At 41.7% G+C, this 19,346-nt stretch overlaps 1 protein-coding gene across 1 annotated transcript in view; it reads right to left on the bottom strand.

Moving 5' to 3' along the window:
* GRIK2 (glutamate ionotropic receptor kainate type subunit 2) overlaps positions 1-19,346 on the bottom strand; it is a 687,728-nt gene that overhangs the window by 474,722 nt on the left and 193,660 nt on the right. Inside the window, exon 3 of the mRNA XM_014611075.3 lies at positions 1,963-2,130. Coding sequence (XP_014466561.1) covers positions 1,963-2,130 — 168 coding nt within the window. The remainder of the gene's footprint in view (positions 1-1,962; positions 2,131-19,346) is intronic.

Below are 19,346 nucleotides of genomic sequence, written 5' to 3'. Positions count from 1 at the left end.
AAGAGTATCTTTCTTCCCTTTATGCCCCTGCACTGCCATAGTATATTTTTAAAAGGATGTTAAAGAAGTCACTGCAGCAAATTCATGCTGCTATTACTTGTACAAAATAGGGCAGTATGTTCTTTTTTACATTCAGCAATTATTAAACACCTTTATTAAGTAATGCATATGGCAAAACAGGTGATTAGAGCACACAAATGAAAAAGGCCAAGCCCTTCAGCCTTTCATAAAAGATAATACACCTTCTCAAAGTCAATTGATTAGTATTTTAAGCCAAAGCTTTAATCAATGTAGTGAATTTCCCTTAATTCCCCTTTTATTTGTTAAAAGTATGCTATGTGTATACACATTTTGAAGCAGCAATGGGTCTTCTTTTATTTTTCTGATTTTTGTGTGCAGTTTCTAAAGCACGATTAAAAGAAATATTAGCAGCACAGATTCTGCTATCCAGCCCCAAATGTATATGCTCCATTACTGTAAACCCAACCTGGCACACTGAGTCAGATCAACTCATGCATTTAGACTCAAAACCTCTGATAAAACCTAATTAACTCTCTTGACCACCCTTACTATGTTATCAAATAGAAAGACACATATAATTCCCTTTCTGATTTAAAGGGGCAAAATACTTTAGAAATGTATAGAATGCCAGAAGACTCAAACTTGAATCAGATGCATGCATATTTTAGGAATAAAAGACCACACAGACAAGTCCCACAACACCTAATAGCCTCTCTTTTTTAGGTCAACATGTTGGATTTCATAGCATCGGGATACAGTATGTATGTAGCATCCCAATGCTACAGTAATCTGAAACAGAAGACACTACCACAACATTTGGTTCAGAGTTTAAATTTTTAAAAATCTATTTAAAACTTGAGGTAAACCTCTAGGCCTCTTTTCAGCAATCCTTCACTGTTCAGCAAAATTCTGAGGCTCACGCATAATTTTTGCAGCCATGCATAAGTCCTATTGACTTCAATGAGACTTAAGAATGATCTTAAAGGCTTTGCTGAATAGGGACTTTAAAAAATGCTTAAATGCTTAGAACTAAATTTGAGCCCAGGTAAACACATAGGAGGAAGATTTATTTATATAATGATAGGCTGTCACAACATTCAAATCGAGATTCTGAACAGCCTAACTCAAGAGATCCCATTCAGACCTATCTCTACATTCGATGAATGTTGGAAGCAGCAAGTAAGGGCTGCCTCTGTCATAGGAACCCTTATTTCAATTTACTCAGTGGCCTCTGCTGGAGTTTGATTAACAGTGTCAACTTTTTGTGACTATCTACAAAACAGGAACTCTCACTTCAGTCATGAAACAGTCTTTTGCTCAGGTAAAGCCTAAAAGCCACTCCCCTTAAAAGAGGGGCAAGATTTTAAGGTACATCTATGCTACACTAACTGCAACTCAGTAGATACACCCAAGCTAACTTTAAACAAGCAACTCAGGTACAGCTAATCAGCATAGATGTGGCAACTCAAGGCTCACCTAGCTTGGCATTTTTTTTTTACATGAGGTACAGTCACTGCAGTGGAAATATATCCTTGATGACAGCATGGAGTAATTTGCAAAGCATAAAGGGCCCAATCCTATGAGGTGCGAAGAGCTATCAACTGACCCTGACTTCATGTGGAGTTAGGGGCAGTCAGTAGACCAAGGGACAGCTACTAGTCTTGAGCTTCATGCAAAATTGATTTCAAATTTTAAATATTTAAACCAAAAAGGAGTCTTTGGATAAAGGCAGTGGAAGCACTGCTGACACAACACAATTTTCAAGCCATTACCTTTGGAGCCTTTAAAGACAATCTTTAAAAACTGTCTTTTGATGTCAGCAGTGCATGCCATAACCCTGTACAGTATCATTCCATACTGCTTTATTGATGGCAGTTTTTCAGGTGTGTGGTCCAAGTTAGGTTTAGCTGACATAAAAGTTTAAAATATGCAAAAGGTTACCTTTTTTTGATGCTTCAAAACTGTCATACAGATTTATCTTTTGGGTGTCATATGTTAATGTGGTGTTTGGCAGTAGAGTTCTGTTTCTGTTGATTGTGTTTACAGCAAATCTGAAGGCTAATTCCTCAGCTCCCATTGGGCCAGATTCCACACATTCAAAAATACCCCCTGGTAAAGAGAAAAAGGGAGAGAGGAGGGGGAAAGAGAGAGAGAGAGGGAGAAGCCAGTTAGCCAAAACATGCAGCACACATTTCAAATGATCATTTCCAAGTCAGACACAAATTCATGGGAATTTTGTCCTATTTGGCCCCCTGATACCAATGGAAAACCCTCTGTGACTTCAATGGGTGGTGCATCAGGCCTTGGTTGCACAATAGCAACACAAGTTTTTCAGAGGATCAAGTTCATACAGCTTTAAATTGTAATGTTTTCTTATTCTGCAATCCCTTTATTCATAGGGAATTCGTTTTTTAACTCTACATAATTAAAAAAGGAATCAGTGTATAATAATTTGAACTAGGATTAAATAAAACAAGGTACTGAAATGCAAGAAAAGTGAAGAACTTGTGACATGAATGACACTTCTGATTGCACTTAAGTCCCTGCCATTTCCATACATCATCTGTTTCCTATGAGGAAAAAGATATAAAATGTTTGGATGTCCATTCTCCATTGCATGCTAGACTTTCTATGCAGCTTTAATAGACTAAAGGGGTCTGAATAGAAACACACACACACACACACACACACACACACACACACAATCATTGAAAGCAGGGCACTAAGCAGACTTGTTGGAGTGACTCTATACCACCCCTTCTCACAACCTTATGTGAAAGGGTTCAGGTGTGCTCTGCTTCAGCAAATCTCGTCTAGGGATAATTACAGCCTTATAAAGATACCCATGTCCCCGTTCCCTCTGTTAGCACTATTTGTTAACTCCTTTGTTAACTCCTTTGTGAATTCAGTTTGTCCCCTGATTTCTTCCTTCTCCCTAACAAGGCTTTATTGGGGCCAAAATCTGAGTAAATGCAAATGCCTGCACCCATTTTGTACAATCACTAAATACTTGTAGGATCTTGTCTTTTCTTCCTTCTAGGTACACATATTCTTGGCAAAAAATGACTTCTGAGGGAGCTGAAACCTAGCACCCTGAATCAGTGCATTCACAGCTGAAAGGTTTTTAGAAGTGTAGTTTTCCAGGGCAGCCACACACAATCTGATAAGGCTTAAATGGAGGACAGCCAAGGGCCACCATGCCTGGGATCATTAATTATGAGTCAGGTTTTATTTCAGCTCAGCAGACATTTTTCATTCACTCTTTTGTACTAGATTGTGCCTGTTCATTTCTGAACCAATGTTGCTACCTGGCTCTACATTACCCAAAAAATTCAACACTCGGCTGCTTTTCAGCAGAAAGCTTTTGTCAGAGCCTAGATACAGAGAAGCTGACTCAGACTAAACTTTTCAAACTACAACCAGAGTACAAAAAATATTGCTGAAGAGCTGAGCAGCCAGCTACCCCTATTAGAAAACAATGTGTATTTGGCGAGCACCTCAGCACTTCCCTTTTTCATACATTATTAAATACTAAAAGGCTTTTCACTTTACAAGCCTCCTGTTTCTTTCAACCTGCTTCTCACCACAGGATGGAGAATAGGTGTTAATTTTTTCCCTACAGATGAGCTCTTAAAATCCTGGTGATAGCCCTGGGGATAGATGCTCAAACAATAATAATTTAAGAATAGACGTGCTACATACTGAGAACAGAAATGACAAATGGCTACTTAAAGGTTAGTAATTTAAAACTCAGAATGAGGCACCGATGGGAGGAGCAGATGCTTGAACAATATCTAGATATGTGCAGAAGTTATCAAAACTGACCACCTAGATGAGAGAAATACAAATAATCTAATCATGAGGCAATAAAGTAAATAGCTAAGAAAGGGAAGAAAAAATATGTAAATGTCTATAGTATACAGCTAAAGGTATCAAACAAAGTGAAATGGGAAATTAAAACTGATTACCTGAATAAGAAAATGTAGATTAAAAGCAGCCAACTGTATAAATAATTATTATATTTAGGAGAACCTGATTTGAAAGACAGACCTCTGTGTCTGTGCCATTTAGAGACTTACAGCATCTAAACATAAAAGCCAGACTGTGATGTGTAGGAGGATTCTATTTCTAATTCTATGATTTCAGGAGACTATGAAAAATACTTTTGCAGCAGAAAGCATAACATTAAGGAACACAATTGATAAATATAGATATTAAGTGACAAGAAAAATGAAAGGATGTTTGCCTGAATACGATGAGAACAAAAATAGATTCTATAGACTTTGCTAAAGCAACTGGAAAATTGGTATTCAAATATTTGGATAAATAGATAGCAGGCAAACTGTAACAGTTATTAAATGGAAGAATGTATCCTAAGTGACCAAGGATTCATATCAACACTAGAAACAGGTAATACAATATCAAAATAATATTTATTATTTTGTTTTTCACATTGGATTTGTTTTAAAAATTCAGTATTTATCTCAAGCTTTTTCTATCCTTTCCTTTCTCATTTCTATTTACTACTATATTGCTCTTCACTGTCTATTAATAAGAAATTGAGGTGTAATCTCTTAGAGAAGTAATGCAAAAAAACCCCAAAACTTCATCCCAAAGCAGAGGACACTAAAATAGATTTCAGATACATGTGCACACTCTTATTTATGGGCAAAGTCAACCCTCAAAGCAAAATCTTTGGCTTCCCTTCAAGACGATTTAAGTAACTCATCTTCTGATTCCTAGTACTAGGGACCTACTTAAATTGCAGCAAGACAAAGGGATTTTCATAGCCCACTTATGATGTGTAAAGCTGATTTTGTGGTATTTTTGCAGAACCCTCTCCTTGCCACCGATTGGCTGAGGGGCCCAGCAGTCCCATTACTCGCCCCTGATTGGCCAAGAGGCCAATCATTCATCATCAGACTACAGCTTTGCATATGGCTTCTTAAACTATGTTGCCAAAACTCTTTTGCTTTCCTGGCTAGCAGCTTCCCTGAGTCTATGTCACTATCTCAGCCTCTCAGTAGCTCTCTCTCAAGCCACGTGTGCTATGGCTGCAGAGATTGGTGCATTTTCTTTGTATTCTGGTAAGCTTTCCTGCAGGGAGGGCAATTCTGTAAAATTGCAGGAAATGCTGTTTTCCACGGTGACTACAGAAACCACCATATTATGTGGTTTCTGCAAAAATCATAAAGCTGTGATTGAAATTGGTCCCTACCTGTCACTGGCAAACCCAACAAGGATCCCCAACACTATACTTCGTGGCTCCATTTTCCCAGCACAAATACATTCTCTTCAACTTTAAAACAGTCATACCCCCATGCAGGGGCTTAAGGCAGAGCTTAGATTTGGGTTCCTCCTCCAACTGCTGCCTATCCATGTTATCCAATAACTAGAAATTGCAAAATACAAACATGGAAACAGAAGTCAGAACCCAGGGAATTCAGCCTTTCAGATTAATTCCCCTCTCTCTAGCTTGCTCTTCCAGCCCTACATATTTTCACTGGTTGGCTGCCCAGCAGGCCAACTTCAACAGAACAGATGGAGGTTGCTGTTGGCCCTGCCCAGCCAATGGTCTTGTGTTTAAAGGCACTTGTCTAGGAAGTGTGAGATGCGGGTTTAAACTTTTTAAGGTTAACCTAGAGACATAGAGCCTGCATCTCCCATACCATAGGCAAGTTCCCTAACCAATATGTTATTCAGCTAAACTACAGTCTCCTCCCTCTCACAGCTAGGCTTCCTGGGTCTACTTCAGGCACATCTTCACGGATTGATGCAGTATTATGCACTTTCCCAGGTGGAATAGATGTTTACCATTTTGAGGGGGGTTCTCTCCCATTTGCCTTCTCTCTTGGCAATACTGCTTCTGTTTAGTGCTGTTTGTCTGTTCATAAACAAGAACATGACTTCAAAGTATTATCCTGGAAACAGTGAACTGGTCTCAAAGGACATGTTCAGCATCTGACCTTTAGGGCCCTTTATAGGAAGATTATGATGATTGTGTCATTTGCACTGATTGCAAAATTCAGAGGGGAAAAAACATGCACTGCCTACTGTTGTGGTGTAACACAGTATTAACAGCCACATAAAATCTTATTCTCTGTTTCTTGAAAAGATCAGGCTCATCATCAGTACCAGTATCATTATACTAATTACTGGATGTTTTGAAAAGAGATGAAGAACAACAATGCACAGTCTATGAAGTATCAGAAGACAAGGTAGTCATTCTGGTTAAATTCCAAAGTGTAACAACAACAGCATGTTAAGGGCTATGGTGACTGTACATTTACTGCACCTTCACAGTCTGCATCATTTGTGTAACAGTTTAAAAGGAACTGATTGTCAGGATTGGAGACTAATTTGACAAAAAAAATGATCCTTTACTCACCATAAGGCATGTTTAGTCATTACTCATGCTTATTATTACTTACATAGTTGTTGTTCTGATCTATTTCCTAAGTTATTAAATGTATTTCAAAACACAGTGCTGCTACTAACTGCATATTGAGATGCAGACAACCAACCACATTGTACTACCTGTGAAATGGAAATGAGGATTGGCCTTGATATTCACCTATACACAGTTATAAAGGATACTAACTTCCACAGGGTGTTACAGCACACTGAGCTGTGTTATTCCCTCCTAAACAAACTGCTACTGTCATGCTTTGTATTCAGAATAACTTCACTAATAATCAAAGCAAGGCATGCACCGCATGCTCCCAGATAAGCAGAGGGAAGAGTCATAAATTTTGCCATTGATAGGTGGACAAGCAGCCAAACCATTGCCTATCTTTGTCTTGCAGCTTGAAAGATGTGTGTGTAAGGGGAGTGTCTTATTTCTAACAGTTATGGACCTGAAATAAGGAGCACCAATAGCTTTTTCAACATAAGCAACAGCACAGGAAATGGCAGAAATTGCTCCTCTACCTAAAACTGAGACTGCAAATGTTTAAAAGGATCAAAATGTCCATTTACAATTTCAACACATCCAGGGGATTGCAAATCATGGATCCAAAAATGTAGTGGCAATATTAATTGCTTTCTACTGCTCCCCTGCTGCCAAATCTCTGGTTGATAGGGAATGCCATGGGCTGGTTAACCTGACTTTGTGGGCCAGAGGTTGAGCACCATTGATATACACTGTTATCACTATTTAATGTATCAGTGTAAGAAATTAAGGTGTGCCGTCTGCAAAAGGACACAAGAATTGTGGCTTATTTCACTTGACAATTAATAGGTCTTAATTCAGTCAAGCAAGCATGTTAGCCCTTTAACAAAAGCTCACAAGATTCCTGCCACAGTTTATCAGTACCTTGAAAATGTGCAAATCCTTTTTATCCCTTTTAGTTCTTTTTTTTAGAATATCTGCTACACTCCAGGTGATTTTTCATCTTTATGTGACTGATTCTAAAGAAACCATCTTGCAACACATTGTCTGAAATGACATAGCTAGGATAGCACAGGTCTTCCCACCTACCTGACCAGACAACAATGGCTTTTTCCAATTCTTAAATCCTTCATGACTGGGAATCAATAAGGAAAAAAAATCCTTAGAACAAAAATAGTTTTCTGTCAATGTTTCCAAATTATAAATAACATCTAGATAAAATTTGCTATTCTAATGTGAAACATGAAGTCAACAACACAATTTCCAAAAACTCTCAGAAATATGATATGTGGTTCCTTACTGCATTACACAATCCATGTGTTGTTGTAACTGTATATTATCTAATCAAGCAAAAGGCAGGGGAGTTTTGCATATTTTAGACTGATTGACACCAACCTCTCAATCCTGATTGACCAGTCAATCCCAGAGTCTCTTCAGGTTGATTTGAGTCTACGGAGGGAGGATGAGAGTGCACCTGCACGTGCACATCCCCACTGCACCCCCCCAGCCCAGCAGGTGAAGGATGCGGGACAGAGCCACGAGCAGCTCATCCAGGGGGTGCAGGGAAGGGGGGACGTGCACCCCAGGAGAGCATGGGTCTGCATGCAGGGTGGGGTGGGGCCAGGCTCTTCCCTGTCCAAGTGTTTGGCCATGCTGCACTTGGGCTGGGCAGTGGCAGTGGTGGCACTGGGAGGTGGGCTATGGGAAGGGCTGCAGGCACCCAAAAATTCACTGTAGCCCCTGCAGGCCCCCTCCCACTGTTGCCATCACCTGCCTTGAGTGTAGTACAGCCAAACTCCCATGCTCAGAAGAGCCTGGACCCACCTTCCCCTGCCCCCTGCCCCTTCACTCTTGAAGGCCCGGGGGGATGGCAGGCTGCTGCTGTGGGCTGGGAAAGTGGAAGCCTGTGCTGGGCTCTTCCCAGCTTGAGTTCAGCAGTGCTGCACTTAGGGTGAGTGGCGGTCGCTGAGAGAGGGTTGGGGGGGCTACAGTGAATTTTTGGGTGCCTGCAGCCCTTCCTATAGCCCCACTCCCAGTGCTGCTGCTCAGCATGGGTACAGTGTGGCTGAACACATGCTCCAGGAAGAGCCCAGCCCCACCCCACATGCAAATCCAAGGGCACACACTCCTGATGCCCTCCTGTGTGCCAATCCCCGCACCCACTGGATGAGTCACTCACAGCTCTGTCCTGCATCCCACTCCTGCTGTGCAGGGCCTGCCCCTGCCTCACTCTCTCACTCACTGTTATGGGGGGAAGGGGGGTGCAGGTCGAGGCCCAGCAGTGAGGGAGAGAGTGCGGCACAGGCAGGAGCAGGGGCTAGGGAGAGCGGGGGACAAGCAGAGGCCTGAGGGGCATGTGTCCCCCAGGCCTCTGCTTATCCTATTGCCCTGCCCAGCCAGGGCCCCACTCCCCCCAGCCCCTGCTCCTTCCTGTGCCCCACTCCCTCCCTCACCACTGGGGCCTTGATCTGCCCCCCACCTCCAGGCCCTTTCCCCTCCCCCCACCCCTTCCCCAACAGACTTACCTGCTAGAGGGCACACTCCCAAATAATTTTTTCTCTGCCCGCCCCCCCCAACAGACTGACTTGAAGGAGGTGTGGGGTAGATCTTGGGTTACTTTTTAATTCAAAAAGTGATCTCCTACCCAATAAGGTTGGAGACCACTGTTATAGACCAACCAAAGTAGATACATACATATCACATGCTTTTATGATCTGAGGCTCATTTCTTTAGATGCTTTTATATTCTTGTCCTACTACAATTTTAGCAAATTGCCTACCCAAATTTTCTTTAGTTCCAGGAGGAAAATTTTCCCATCTGAAACTATCAGTACAATTCATTTGTGTCTTCCATTCTAGATTCTGCAAGCAGTCACAGCTGGTAAGCAGTAGTATATCTATATCTATATCTAGGCCAGTGGTCTCCAGCCTTTTTACGGTGAAGATCACTTTTTGGCACCGCAGGATCTACTGCACCCCACCTGCCCTTCCCCCTTCCCTGCCTCTGCCTCCTGCCCCACTCCACCCCTGCCATGCTATGCCTTGCCCACCCTGGCTCCCAGACAAGCTGCCCAAGCTCTGACCCCACTCACTCAGCTGAGTCCAGGCAGCAGGGAGCGTGGCTCAGCCCAGCCATGTGTATCCTGCTGCTCCTGATCATGGAGCCTCTGACAGACTGAGATTAACTGTCAGAGGCTCCACAATCGACCACTGATCTAGGTTATGTGTCATCCCTATACAAAAGATTTCCCATTGCCCAAAATAAGTTTGTTTTTGCATTTTTTAAATGGACAAGTAATTTTTGTCAAAGTGTCAAGGTACAGGTGCCAGACCCAACCAGAGTATATATGAACCTTCTTATTTTGTTGCAGATGGGAAACTTTGAAACAGATGAGTCTCATAAGACTGATAACAACTGTTGCCCACTTGAAGTGACTGACACCCAAATAAGCTCCAAATGCTGTTGTGTTGAAAACCAACTAACTAGTATTAAATCAAAATAATTTCTTTTTCACTTCTTATAACATTCAAAGTTTGGTTTCAATAGCAAATGAATTATTTTACTGCACTAGCTACAAGTTATTTTAGAATCTGAGACTGCTGTATAATTAAACCCTTCAGTATAACAGAAGTCTATAGCACAGCAGATTATAAAATGACAAACCAATGGAACATAAAGCTTAATGGACCACTCAGAATATTAAATCTAAATTAAGTATATTCTAATGTAGGTATACTTGCTTAAAAACAGTAGTTCTGGCTGCTGGTACCAGAAGTTTATCAGTCATCTTGCTTATAATCAGGGAGAAAAAGAAGTCAAAATAGCAAGTACACTGGGAGGTAATTTCAGTGACTGAAGTTATACAAGGGATAAGTTGTTATCGTTATTTCTGGTTATTAACCATAGCTTGTTTATACAAGGAACTTAATCATTTCAGCTAGAGATGGATACAGTTTTTTAAATATAAAACATTTTGACTGAAAGAAAACAAATTTCACCAAAAGATTAACTTTCAAACAGTGAAACGCCCATATTTTTTGCATCGTGTACAAGTCAGTATATAACTCCCTTCAGCAAAAACAGGAAGCATATTTCTCTAAAATTGTTTCCCAAATGCTTAACCATCACTAGCCTTGTGACACAAAACCCATCTGATTATGTGAACTCTTGCTCAAACTTGTGCACTTTTGATTCAGTTAGTCTGTAAAGTGCATTTCTACCCTGCCTTCTGCCACCCAGAAATATTATCCAGCAATACTGAGAAACAAATAAAATCCTTCACTTGTTGATAGGGCTTTTAAAAATGGCTAAATATGATAAATTTGTGTAAAATAATTTTGCTGTTATCAAATATATTGCTTCTTCATACTTTTTTAGTTTATTTATTTCTTAAATAAAAATAAAATAGCTAAGATGTTTATGTTCAAATTTGATCTATGTTGCAAGGAATTTTATTTCCTTCTATTTCTCATTCCTCATCTGAACTCAGTACCTTATGCTTGCTACCATAATCATCTCAATGTCTAATTGTAACGCAAAAAACAGAAAATGGATTGTGTGTGAGTCAAGTCAGAATATGTGATTTCCCTAACAGAGCTTCTCTTTAATGGATCCTAAACAGCAAGGGGAAATGCAATGGAAGGCATAGATATTACAAGTAATGAATAAGTTATGTGACATACAATCAGATTTTTTCTAATGCAAATATTTTCATAATTTTTGCAAGATACTAGTGGACCTTCAAACGCTTATATTTCCATGAGCCAAGCCAAATAAATATTGTTGTTATCCCCCATTTTAAATAACATGATATTAAAAAAAAGAGAGAGAGGAATAGATTAGTTCCCAAGACCATGTAGATGGTTTCAGTTGCAAAGGAATATGGCATCAGTTAGAATTGGAAGGGACCTCAGGAGGTCATCTAGTCCAGCCCCCTAATCAAAGCAGGATCATCCCCAAGTAGATCATCCCAACCAAAACTTTGTCTGCCGGGTTTTGAAAACCTCTAAGGATGGAGCTTCCACCACCTCTCTGCGTAACCTGTGCCAGTGTTTTACTACCCTCTTAGTGAAAAATTTCTTTATAATATCTAAAAAACATCCCAACTTTCTCACAAAGGAATTATCTTTCCTGCTAGGATTTCTGTGTGATAAAATACAAAGGACTATAATTCTCCTACAGCAGGTATTGAGTATGATAGATGCCAAGGTCCCATTAGCAGGCTCCAGTATAGGCAGCTTGCTGGGAAAGGACTGGAAACCTGAGAAAACAGAGCTATAGTATATATTTCTATAATAAACCAGAGGGATTATTCACAGTGCTGCTGTCCATAGATAGGTTGGCTTAGAAGGTACTAACTCAGGATGCCAAAGACTGTCCAGGGCAGTCTGGAATCACTCCCTTTCAGTATCCACAGAAGTACAGAATCAGGAAGATGCAAAAAAAAAACTTGAAGCCTCCTGTAAAGGTATTTATGTTTACGCTGTACCTTAGAGAGATACAGAACAACGAGTAAACAAAACAAATAAAATCACACTCTTAATACCAATCTCCCTTTGGAACATAAAAATCAAATTACTTTTCATGAACTCCACAAAAGGTATAACATTAAAATAAGAGTTTCCAACCTTACTCCTCCTGCCCCCTTCCCCCACTCTTTCCTCCTTTTTTAAAATTTTGATTACCATCAGTGCACAGCTAGGCAGAAAACTGTTTTCCAATTCTATGAAGCTTTCAAGACAATGAAGCATTGCCTCCCCTGAATGAAAGTGAAAAGCTAAAATCTTTTTTAAAAAAAAATGTCAAAATCCTTTGCTTTGATTTTGTCTATTTTTTGGTTTTCATATTTTTATAAACTAAAAATTATCTTTGACTAAAAATAAAAGGTAACTTCAAACTGAAAAAAACCTAGATTTTCTTTTCTTAAAAATAAAAGTTAAACTGTAAAATTTTGACAATCTTAAAACACATTTCCAATTCATTGTCAGGTTAAAAAAAAATTGCCTCCCATATTTCCTGCACTATCACACTGACAATATCACTTAAACGCTGTCATATTGTCTAAACCAACTCCTCCACACATTTACATTTTCCACTGGGCACTTGGGAAAAACATCTATGTGCAAAATTCTCAACTACCTCTACATGTGTATGCATGAGAATTATGTGGATAAATTCCATTAATACAACAAAAAGTTTTTTTATATAAATCATCCATATACTGAGAAAAGAAATGTTCTCACTGAATACAAGAGACTTATTTTACACTACTATAAATTCCCTTTTATTTTGGATAGGCCACATTCCAGAAAATTATACAATATACTTTGAAATAAAACATCCCTTACAGCATTTATACACATGCTTCAGGAGACTGCAGGGAGAGGGGAGTGCTCCAGTTAAAGCACCCAGAACATCATGTGTATCAGCATCCCCACACTAAAAAATGGCAGTGAAGGTGTTTTAACTTAAGTTCATTCAACAAGCTTTGGTTAAAGTGCCCCATCACAGTTTTTCAGCCTGGAGAAAATAATACATGTGACTCTGGAGTCTGCTGGAGCGCAGAAGTTACCATGCTTCACTAGACTCAATTAATCAAGTATGCTCCAACGTGCTGTAATTACAACATTGACGCATATGTATAGGTGCCATTTGTTTCTATACCCATCACTACCAGCTTGCTGTGAAATAATGATCAAGTCACAATTCTTGTGTTTCTCAATAATACCTGCAATACAAATAAAACACACCCTCCAGGGCTAGGGGTTGACATTCAAAAAGCCTGAGCCTGATTTGATTCAATCTTTGCAGGCTGGTCTAACCTGGCTAGGCTAAACCAATTTGTAACTGCATAGGCTTTCACCTCTGGACTGAGAAAATACTGGTACATGCCTGCAGTGGCTAAAGCTAGAAGCCAAGGGGTGATAGAGCAGCACTCTTTTCCCTTCCACAGTAGTGAGTTGGGGGGTGGCCAGGCCCCAGCAGGACGCTCTGATTAGAGAAGGGTTCCCTCCTGCTCACTGCTCCTGACCAGCCCAGCAAGGAGTTGATAACAGAGCATTTATCAGCCTATCAAGAAAACAGAAGTCTTTCTCATTAGTTCAAGCTCTTTTTAAACAACTTTTTCCAAGAGGAGGGACATTACCATCTGACCTGCTGATTAGCTCCAAAAAGCCCTAAGCAGACACTGTCCTGTCTGCCTTTGTCCTGTCTGCCTTACACAGACACCTGTCAGCATTAGCTAGCACATCACATGCTAGATACAGTCTGTGATGAGGGAGGGGGGAAGGAGGGAATCCCTGCTTGAGCAGCGAGTCGGGGAGAGGTCACGGGGAAGCCAGGCAGATGCTGCTGTACCTGCAGTCTCTGCTGGAGCTTCAGCCAGAGAGCAGAAGGGTGGGGCTAGCTTGGTCTCTGGAGCAGAGAGCCCCGCCCAGGGCTGCAAAGCATCTGGGATGCTGCGGGACTCTGGTTTAAATTAAACCAGGAAGGGGTCTAGGACAGACATTGCATAAGCTGGTTTGACTCAAATCAGTTAAGTAGGTTACATTTAAGCAGGTTTATCTCAAACCGGTTTCAGACATTTTCAAACTGGTTTATGTGCACTAAATGCCTGTTCTGTTACAGGTTTAAACCAGTTTCTGATCACTTAAACCAGTTTATGTGTAATGTCTGTCCCTAGCCCAGTCGTACAGTAAGACATAAATAGCCAGATATCAGTAATTCTTTTTAAAAGCTTTGAATTAAGATACAGTATATGTGGAAAGAATTACTCACAATTTACTGTTTATAATAAAGACTGTGAGCACAATCCTATAGCTCTTTCCCAAATAAAATTTCCAGGATAATAAAGAGGAGTTTTGCCTCCATGAAATGACAGACTGCAATCCAAGTTTAGGTACCGAGTTAAACTCTGGAGAAAGAGCACAACTTAAAACCCATTCCAGGGTCAAGTTTGCATGACAGACCTCCCCTAACAAATATTTAGACTAGACATTATCTTCTATAGGAAGCGTGAAATGCATAATGAGGTACAAAGATTTGCTGATTTCCCTCAACATTAGTTCCATCTACTTTTCTAATATTAAAAAGAAAAAAAAATATTGACCTCAATCCCCAGTAAGATTCTGGAGAAAATGATCAAAGAGACCCTTCTTGATAAGCTCACTGATGGCAATATCCTGAGGGACAGCCAGCATGGGTTTGTTCCGGGTAGATCTTGCCTGACTAATCTTATCTCCTTCTGTGACCAGGTGACATATCACCTGATCAAGGGAGAAGAGATTGACATCATATATCTGGACTTTAAGAAAGCCTTTGATCTGGTGTCCCATGATCTTTTCATGGAAAAAATGGCCAACTGTCACCTTGGCTACACCACAGTTTGATGGCTGGGAAACTGGCTCTGAGGTCAGACCCAGAGAGTAGTAGGCAATGAAAGCAAATCACTATGGTGCTCCATGACCGGCAGTGTCCCCCAAGGCTCTATCCTTGGACTGGTTCTCTTTAACATCTTTATCAACGATCTGGACATTGGTGTCAGAAGTGCACTGGCCAAGTTCACCGATGACACTAAACTTTGGGGCACAGCATCCACACCTGAAGATAGGCTAGTGATCCAGGCTGACTTGGATACACTTAGTAAGTGGATGGATATAAACCTGATGATGTTCAATACCGAAAAATTCAAGGTATTCCACCTCAGGAAAAAAAAACCCACAGCATGCTTATAGGCTCTGCAGTGCTACGTTCGCTAGCACCACAGCTGAAAGAGACTTGGGGTTCATGACTGACCACAAGATGAACATGAGCCACCAATGTGATGTTGCAGCTGGTAAAGCAAACAAAACTCTGGCTTGCATCCATAGATGCTTCTCAAGTAAATCTCAGGATGTCATCCTCCTGCTGTACTCAGCCTTGGTGAGGCCATAGCTGGAATACTTTATCCAATTCTGGGCTCCACAATTCAAGAAGTATGTCAAGAAGTTTAAGAGAGTCCAGAGGAGAGCCACGCGCATGATCAGAGGGCAAGAGAACAGGCCTTATGATGAGAGGCTGAGAGCCATGGAACTCTCCAGTCTGGAAAAGCACAGGGGTGTGCATCAGGATCTGGAGGAATGTCTGTTCACCAGAGTACCTCGAAGGATAACAAGGACCAATGGTCATAAACTCCTCCATGACCGTTTTAGGCTGGACATAAGGAAAAACTTCTTTACTGTTCGAGCCCCTAAGGCCTGGAATAGACTCCCTCCAGAAGTGGTGCAGGCACCTACTCTGGACTCATTCAAGAGATGTTTGGATGCTTATCTTGCTGGGATCCTATGACCCCAGCTGACTTCCTGCCCCTGGGGCAGGGGGCTGGACTTGATGATCTCTTAAGGTCCCTTCCAGCCCTAATGTCTATGAAATCTATGAAAAAAACCCTTCTGATATAAGCCTAAACATGGATTTTACTTCATAACATGAACTCTATGGAATGACTATCAATGTGGTGCTTACTTGAGATGAGATATCAACAGTACAATGATGACAGATGGCAGATGAATAAAGGCAGAAGGCAGGGTAGATATGCATTCTATAGACTAGCCATATAAAATATAGAGAGAGCATAAGCTTTTGTGAACTGGAGCTCACTTCATCAGATGCCCTGGAAGGACAGATGCTTTGGAAGCATCATCTGCTTCATCAGATGCTTTGGAAGCATAGAGCAGTGTATGAAGCAGAGTGAATGATTTGAACACAAAAGGCAGGGGGAGGAGGGAAAGGGAGAGAAGAGTGTGGACAGAAAACAAGAAAAAGAAACTACAGAAATAAAGGAGTCACCAAACCTAATCTAGGTCATGTTATACAAATCCATAGCGCCATTTAAACCACCCTTAACAGTACTGTCTGATTTCTTCTGCAATTTTCCGTTCAAAGTGGTTTTTAAAAATTTGCTGCCTAAGAACAGCAATCCTGAAGTCAATGATGGAGTGTCCAGGTAAGTTAAAGTGTTGTGCCACAGGGCTTTGTTTCTTTCTGCAACTGATGTCAGGTTGGTGTTCATTCATTCTTACAAATGTAGATTTGTTGGATATAGGCTGAAGAGGTGCACTGTAAGCCAATGATGCTGTATATCATGTTGGTAAAATTGCAGGCGAATTAAATTTGGATGTTATATCCTTGTTAGTTGGTTCAGTGATTATGTAGTCTGTACTGATGTGGGGGAACAGCAGGCATTTGGGTCCACTGCAAGGTCTAGTGCCTCGATGAGGATGAGAGTTAATTCGTTGCTTGAGAGATGTCATTTGAGCCTGGATGGCTGTCTGTAAGGCAGGACAGGTTCCCACCCTCTCTCTCCAAGACATCCTTTCTAGGATAGGCTAGAGGTCTAAGGTGTTCAAGCTGGGGGCTGTACGTAACAACTAGAGATACTATTGTCCTTGTCCCTGGGTTGGTATTGTAGGAGATCAGAGTGATGTCGGAGTCTCATTTTGTTGATTTGAATTGCTACAGTTTGGGGATTGTATTCTACTTGTAGGAATCCCTTCCCCAGATCCTTAAGGTATTCCCCTCCGCCCGCACCACCCGCAGTTGGTGGGATCACATTTCAATAAATTCATCTATCCTGTGTAAAATGTGTTATCCACAAGCTTCCTTCCCACATTAGAGATGCTTATAATTTTCTCTGCCACACTAAGCAATTTATTAGGCAACATGTTTGATGATAGTAATTAAATTGCCATCTTTTCTGAATACCATCATCCTTCAGGGCCATTATATACAAAGGCAAAATAAAAACACTAAATGAAAGCTCTTAAAATCTAAGTCCACAAGAACTGCTAAATTTGTTTTTCAGCTCTTAGTTGTTAAAATGTTATAACCCAACTTAGTCCACGGCATCTCTGATTCTACCTAGAAAAGATGTGGCTGATAACTATGAAAGGGAAATCATTTCCATTTGGTGGGGAAGCAGGAAACAAAACCTGTTGTTATTTGAGGAATATTACGTGAATCTAAAGCTCATCAAGACAAAGCCCTAGAAACCAATTGACAAAGTCCTATATTTATCTACAGGATAGATACACAGCAGGCACTGCCTGAACAGCTTTCCCATGCTCTTCCTTGTTAACAAAATTTGACAAACTGCCGCATCATATCTGTTTTTGTTTAATTTAGGAAGATAATGATAATAACATAGAACAGTAGTTCTATGGCAGACATGCACAATCCTTTTTGGCAGACATGGCACAAATTAGCCCAGGGGTAGGCAAAACATTGCCCATGGGCTGGATGCACCTACCAGGCCATTCTATCCAGCCTGCAAGGCCCCTAAAACATTTAGAAAATTAATATTTATCTGCAGCCTCCTGTCAAAGATTCATAAATTCATAGATTCTAGGGTCAGAAGGGACCTCAGTGGGCCATCTAGTCTGATCCCCTGCTCCTGGCAGGCAAGGAAAGGGTCACCAAACCTGAGATCATGTGATCCCAGCCAAGTGCCTGTCCAGTCTCCTCTTGAAGACCCCCAAGGATGAGACCACCTCCCTTGGAAGCCCATTCCAGATTCTGGCAACTCTGACTGTGAAGAACTTTTTCCTAATGTCCAGTCTAAACCTACTCTCCAATAGCTTATGGCCATTGTTCCTTGCTGATTCAGGGGATGCCCTGGTAAACAGATCATCACCTACTTCATGTTGCTCTCCCCTTATAAATTTGTATGCCACCACAAGGTCTTCTCTCAGCCTTCTCTTGGAAAGGCTGAAGAGACTAAGGTCCCTTAGCCTTTCCTCATAGGGCCTTCCCTGCAGGCCTCCCATCAGATGCGTGGCTCTTCTTTGGACCCTCTCCAGGTTGTTCAGATCCCGCTTGAACTGTGGCATCCAGAACTGGACAGAGTACTCCAGCTGCAGCCTGACCAGTGCCGCATAGAGAGGGAGAATCACCTCCCTGGACCTGTTTGTGAAGTCCCTGTGGATGCACAACAAGGTGTGATTGGCTCTGCCGACTACTTCATCACATTGAAAACTCATGTTCATCCTGGACTCAATGGTGACTCCAAGATCTCTTTCTGTCTCAGTGGTGCTAAGAAGGTTGCACCCCAGCCTATAGGTATGATGGCAGTCTTTTCTCCCTAGATGTAGCACCTTGCACCTGTCCTTATTGATTTGCATCCTGTTTGCCTCTGCTCACTTCCCCAACCTGTCGAGGTCAGTCTGGATCTGGTTCCTCCTCTCCAGGGTGTAAGCTTCACCCCATATTTTTGTGTCATCCGTGAATTTGGACAGGGTGTGATGACAGGGGCAATCTTTAAATATCTGAAGGGTGAGTTTAGAAAGGATGGAGATGGGTTTTTCTCCATGACCATAAGGGACAGGACTAAGAGCAATAGCCTCAGGCTTCAGCAGGGGAAGTTTAGTTTGGAGATTAGGAGGAACTTCCTGACTATGAGAATGAGCAAGCATTGGAACAAGCTACCTGTGGAAGTCTGTGGCTAGTCTATGGAAACTCCAGGGGCAGTAGGACCCAGGGGGAACTGGCAGCAGGACCCAGCAACCCAGCCCAGCCCCACCCCACACCCAGCCATTTCCCTGCCTTCCTGGCCCTACACTGCTCCACCATCAAGTGGCTCCTGGCTGCAACGCTGGACCATGGAAGCATAGGGCACTCTCTGGTACCCTGGGGTTAGGAGTGGGAGGTGTGTATGTGTGTGTGTGTGTGTGTGTTTGTAGGGTGAGTCCCACACTATACACATGCACCCACACCCCCCATCGTACTGCCATACACACAGACCCCCTCACCCACACCCCCTCACAGGGTCCAGCCACCGTCCCCCCACACAGTCCCCCACAAACCCCATACCCACCCACACCCAACATATCCACACATACATCCATATGCTCCCTCACCCCACTCCCACACCTATCCACCCCCCCACAAATGCACACATACCCAC

Source organism: Alligator mississippiensis, chromosome 1, assembly GCF_030867095.1.
Source record: "Alligator mississippiensis isolate rAllMis1 chromosome 1, rAllMis1, whole genome shotgun sequence".
Taxonomy (NCBI): Eukaryota; Metazoa; Chordata; order Crocodylia; family Alligatoridae; genus Alligator; species Alligator mississippiensis.
The sequence above is the reverse complement of the archived record's forward strand: the minus strand, read 5'-3'. Positions and strand labels throughout refer to the sequence as shown.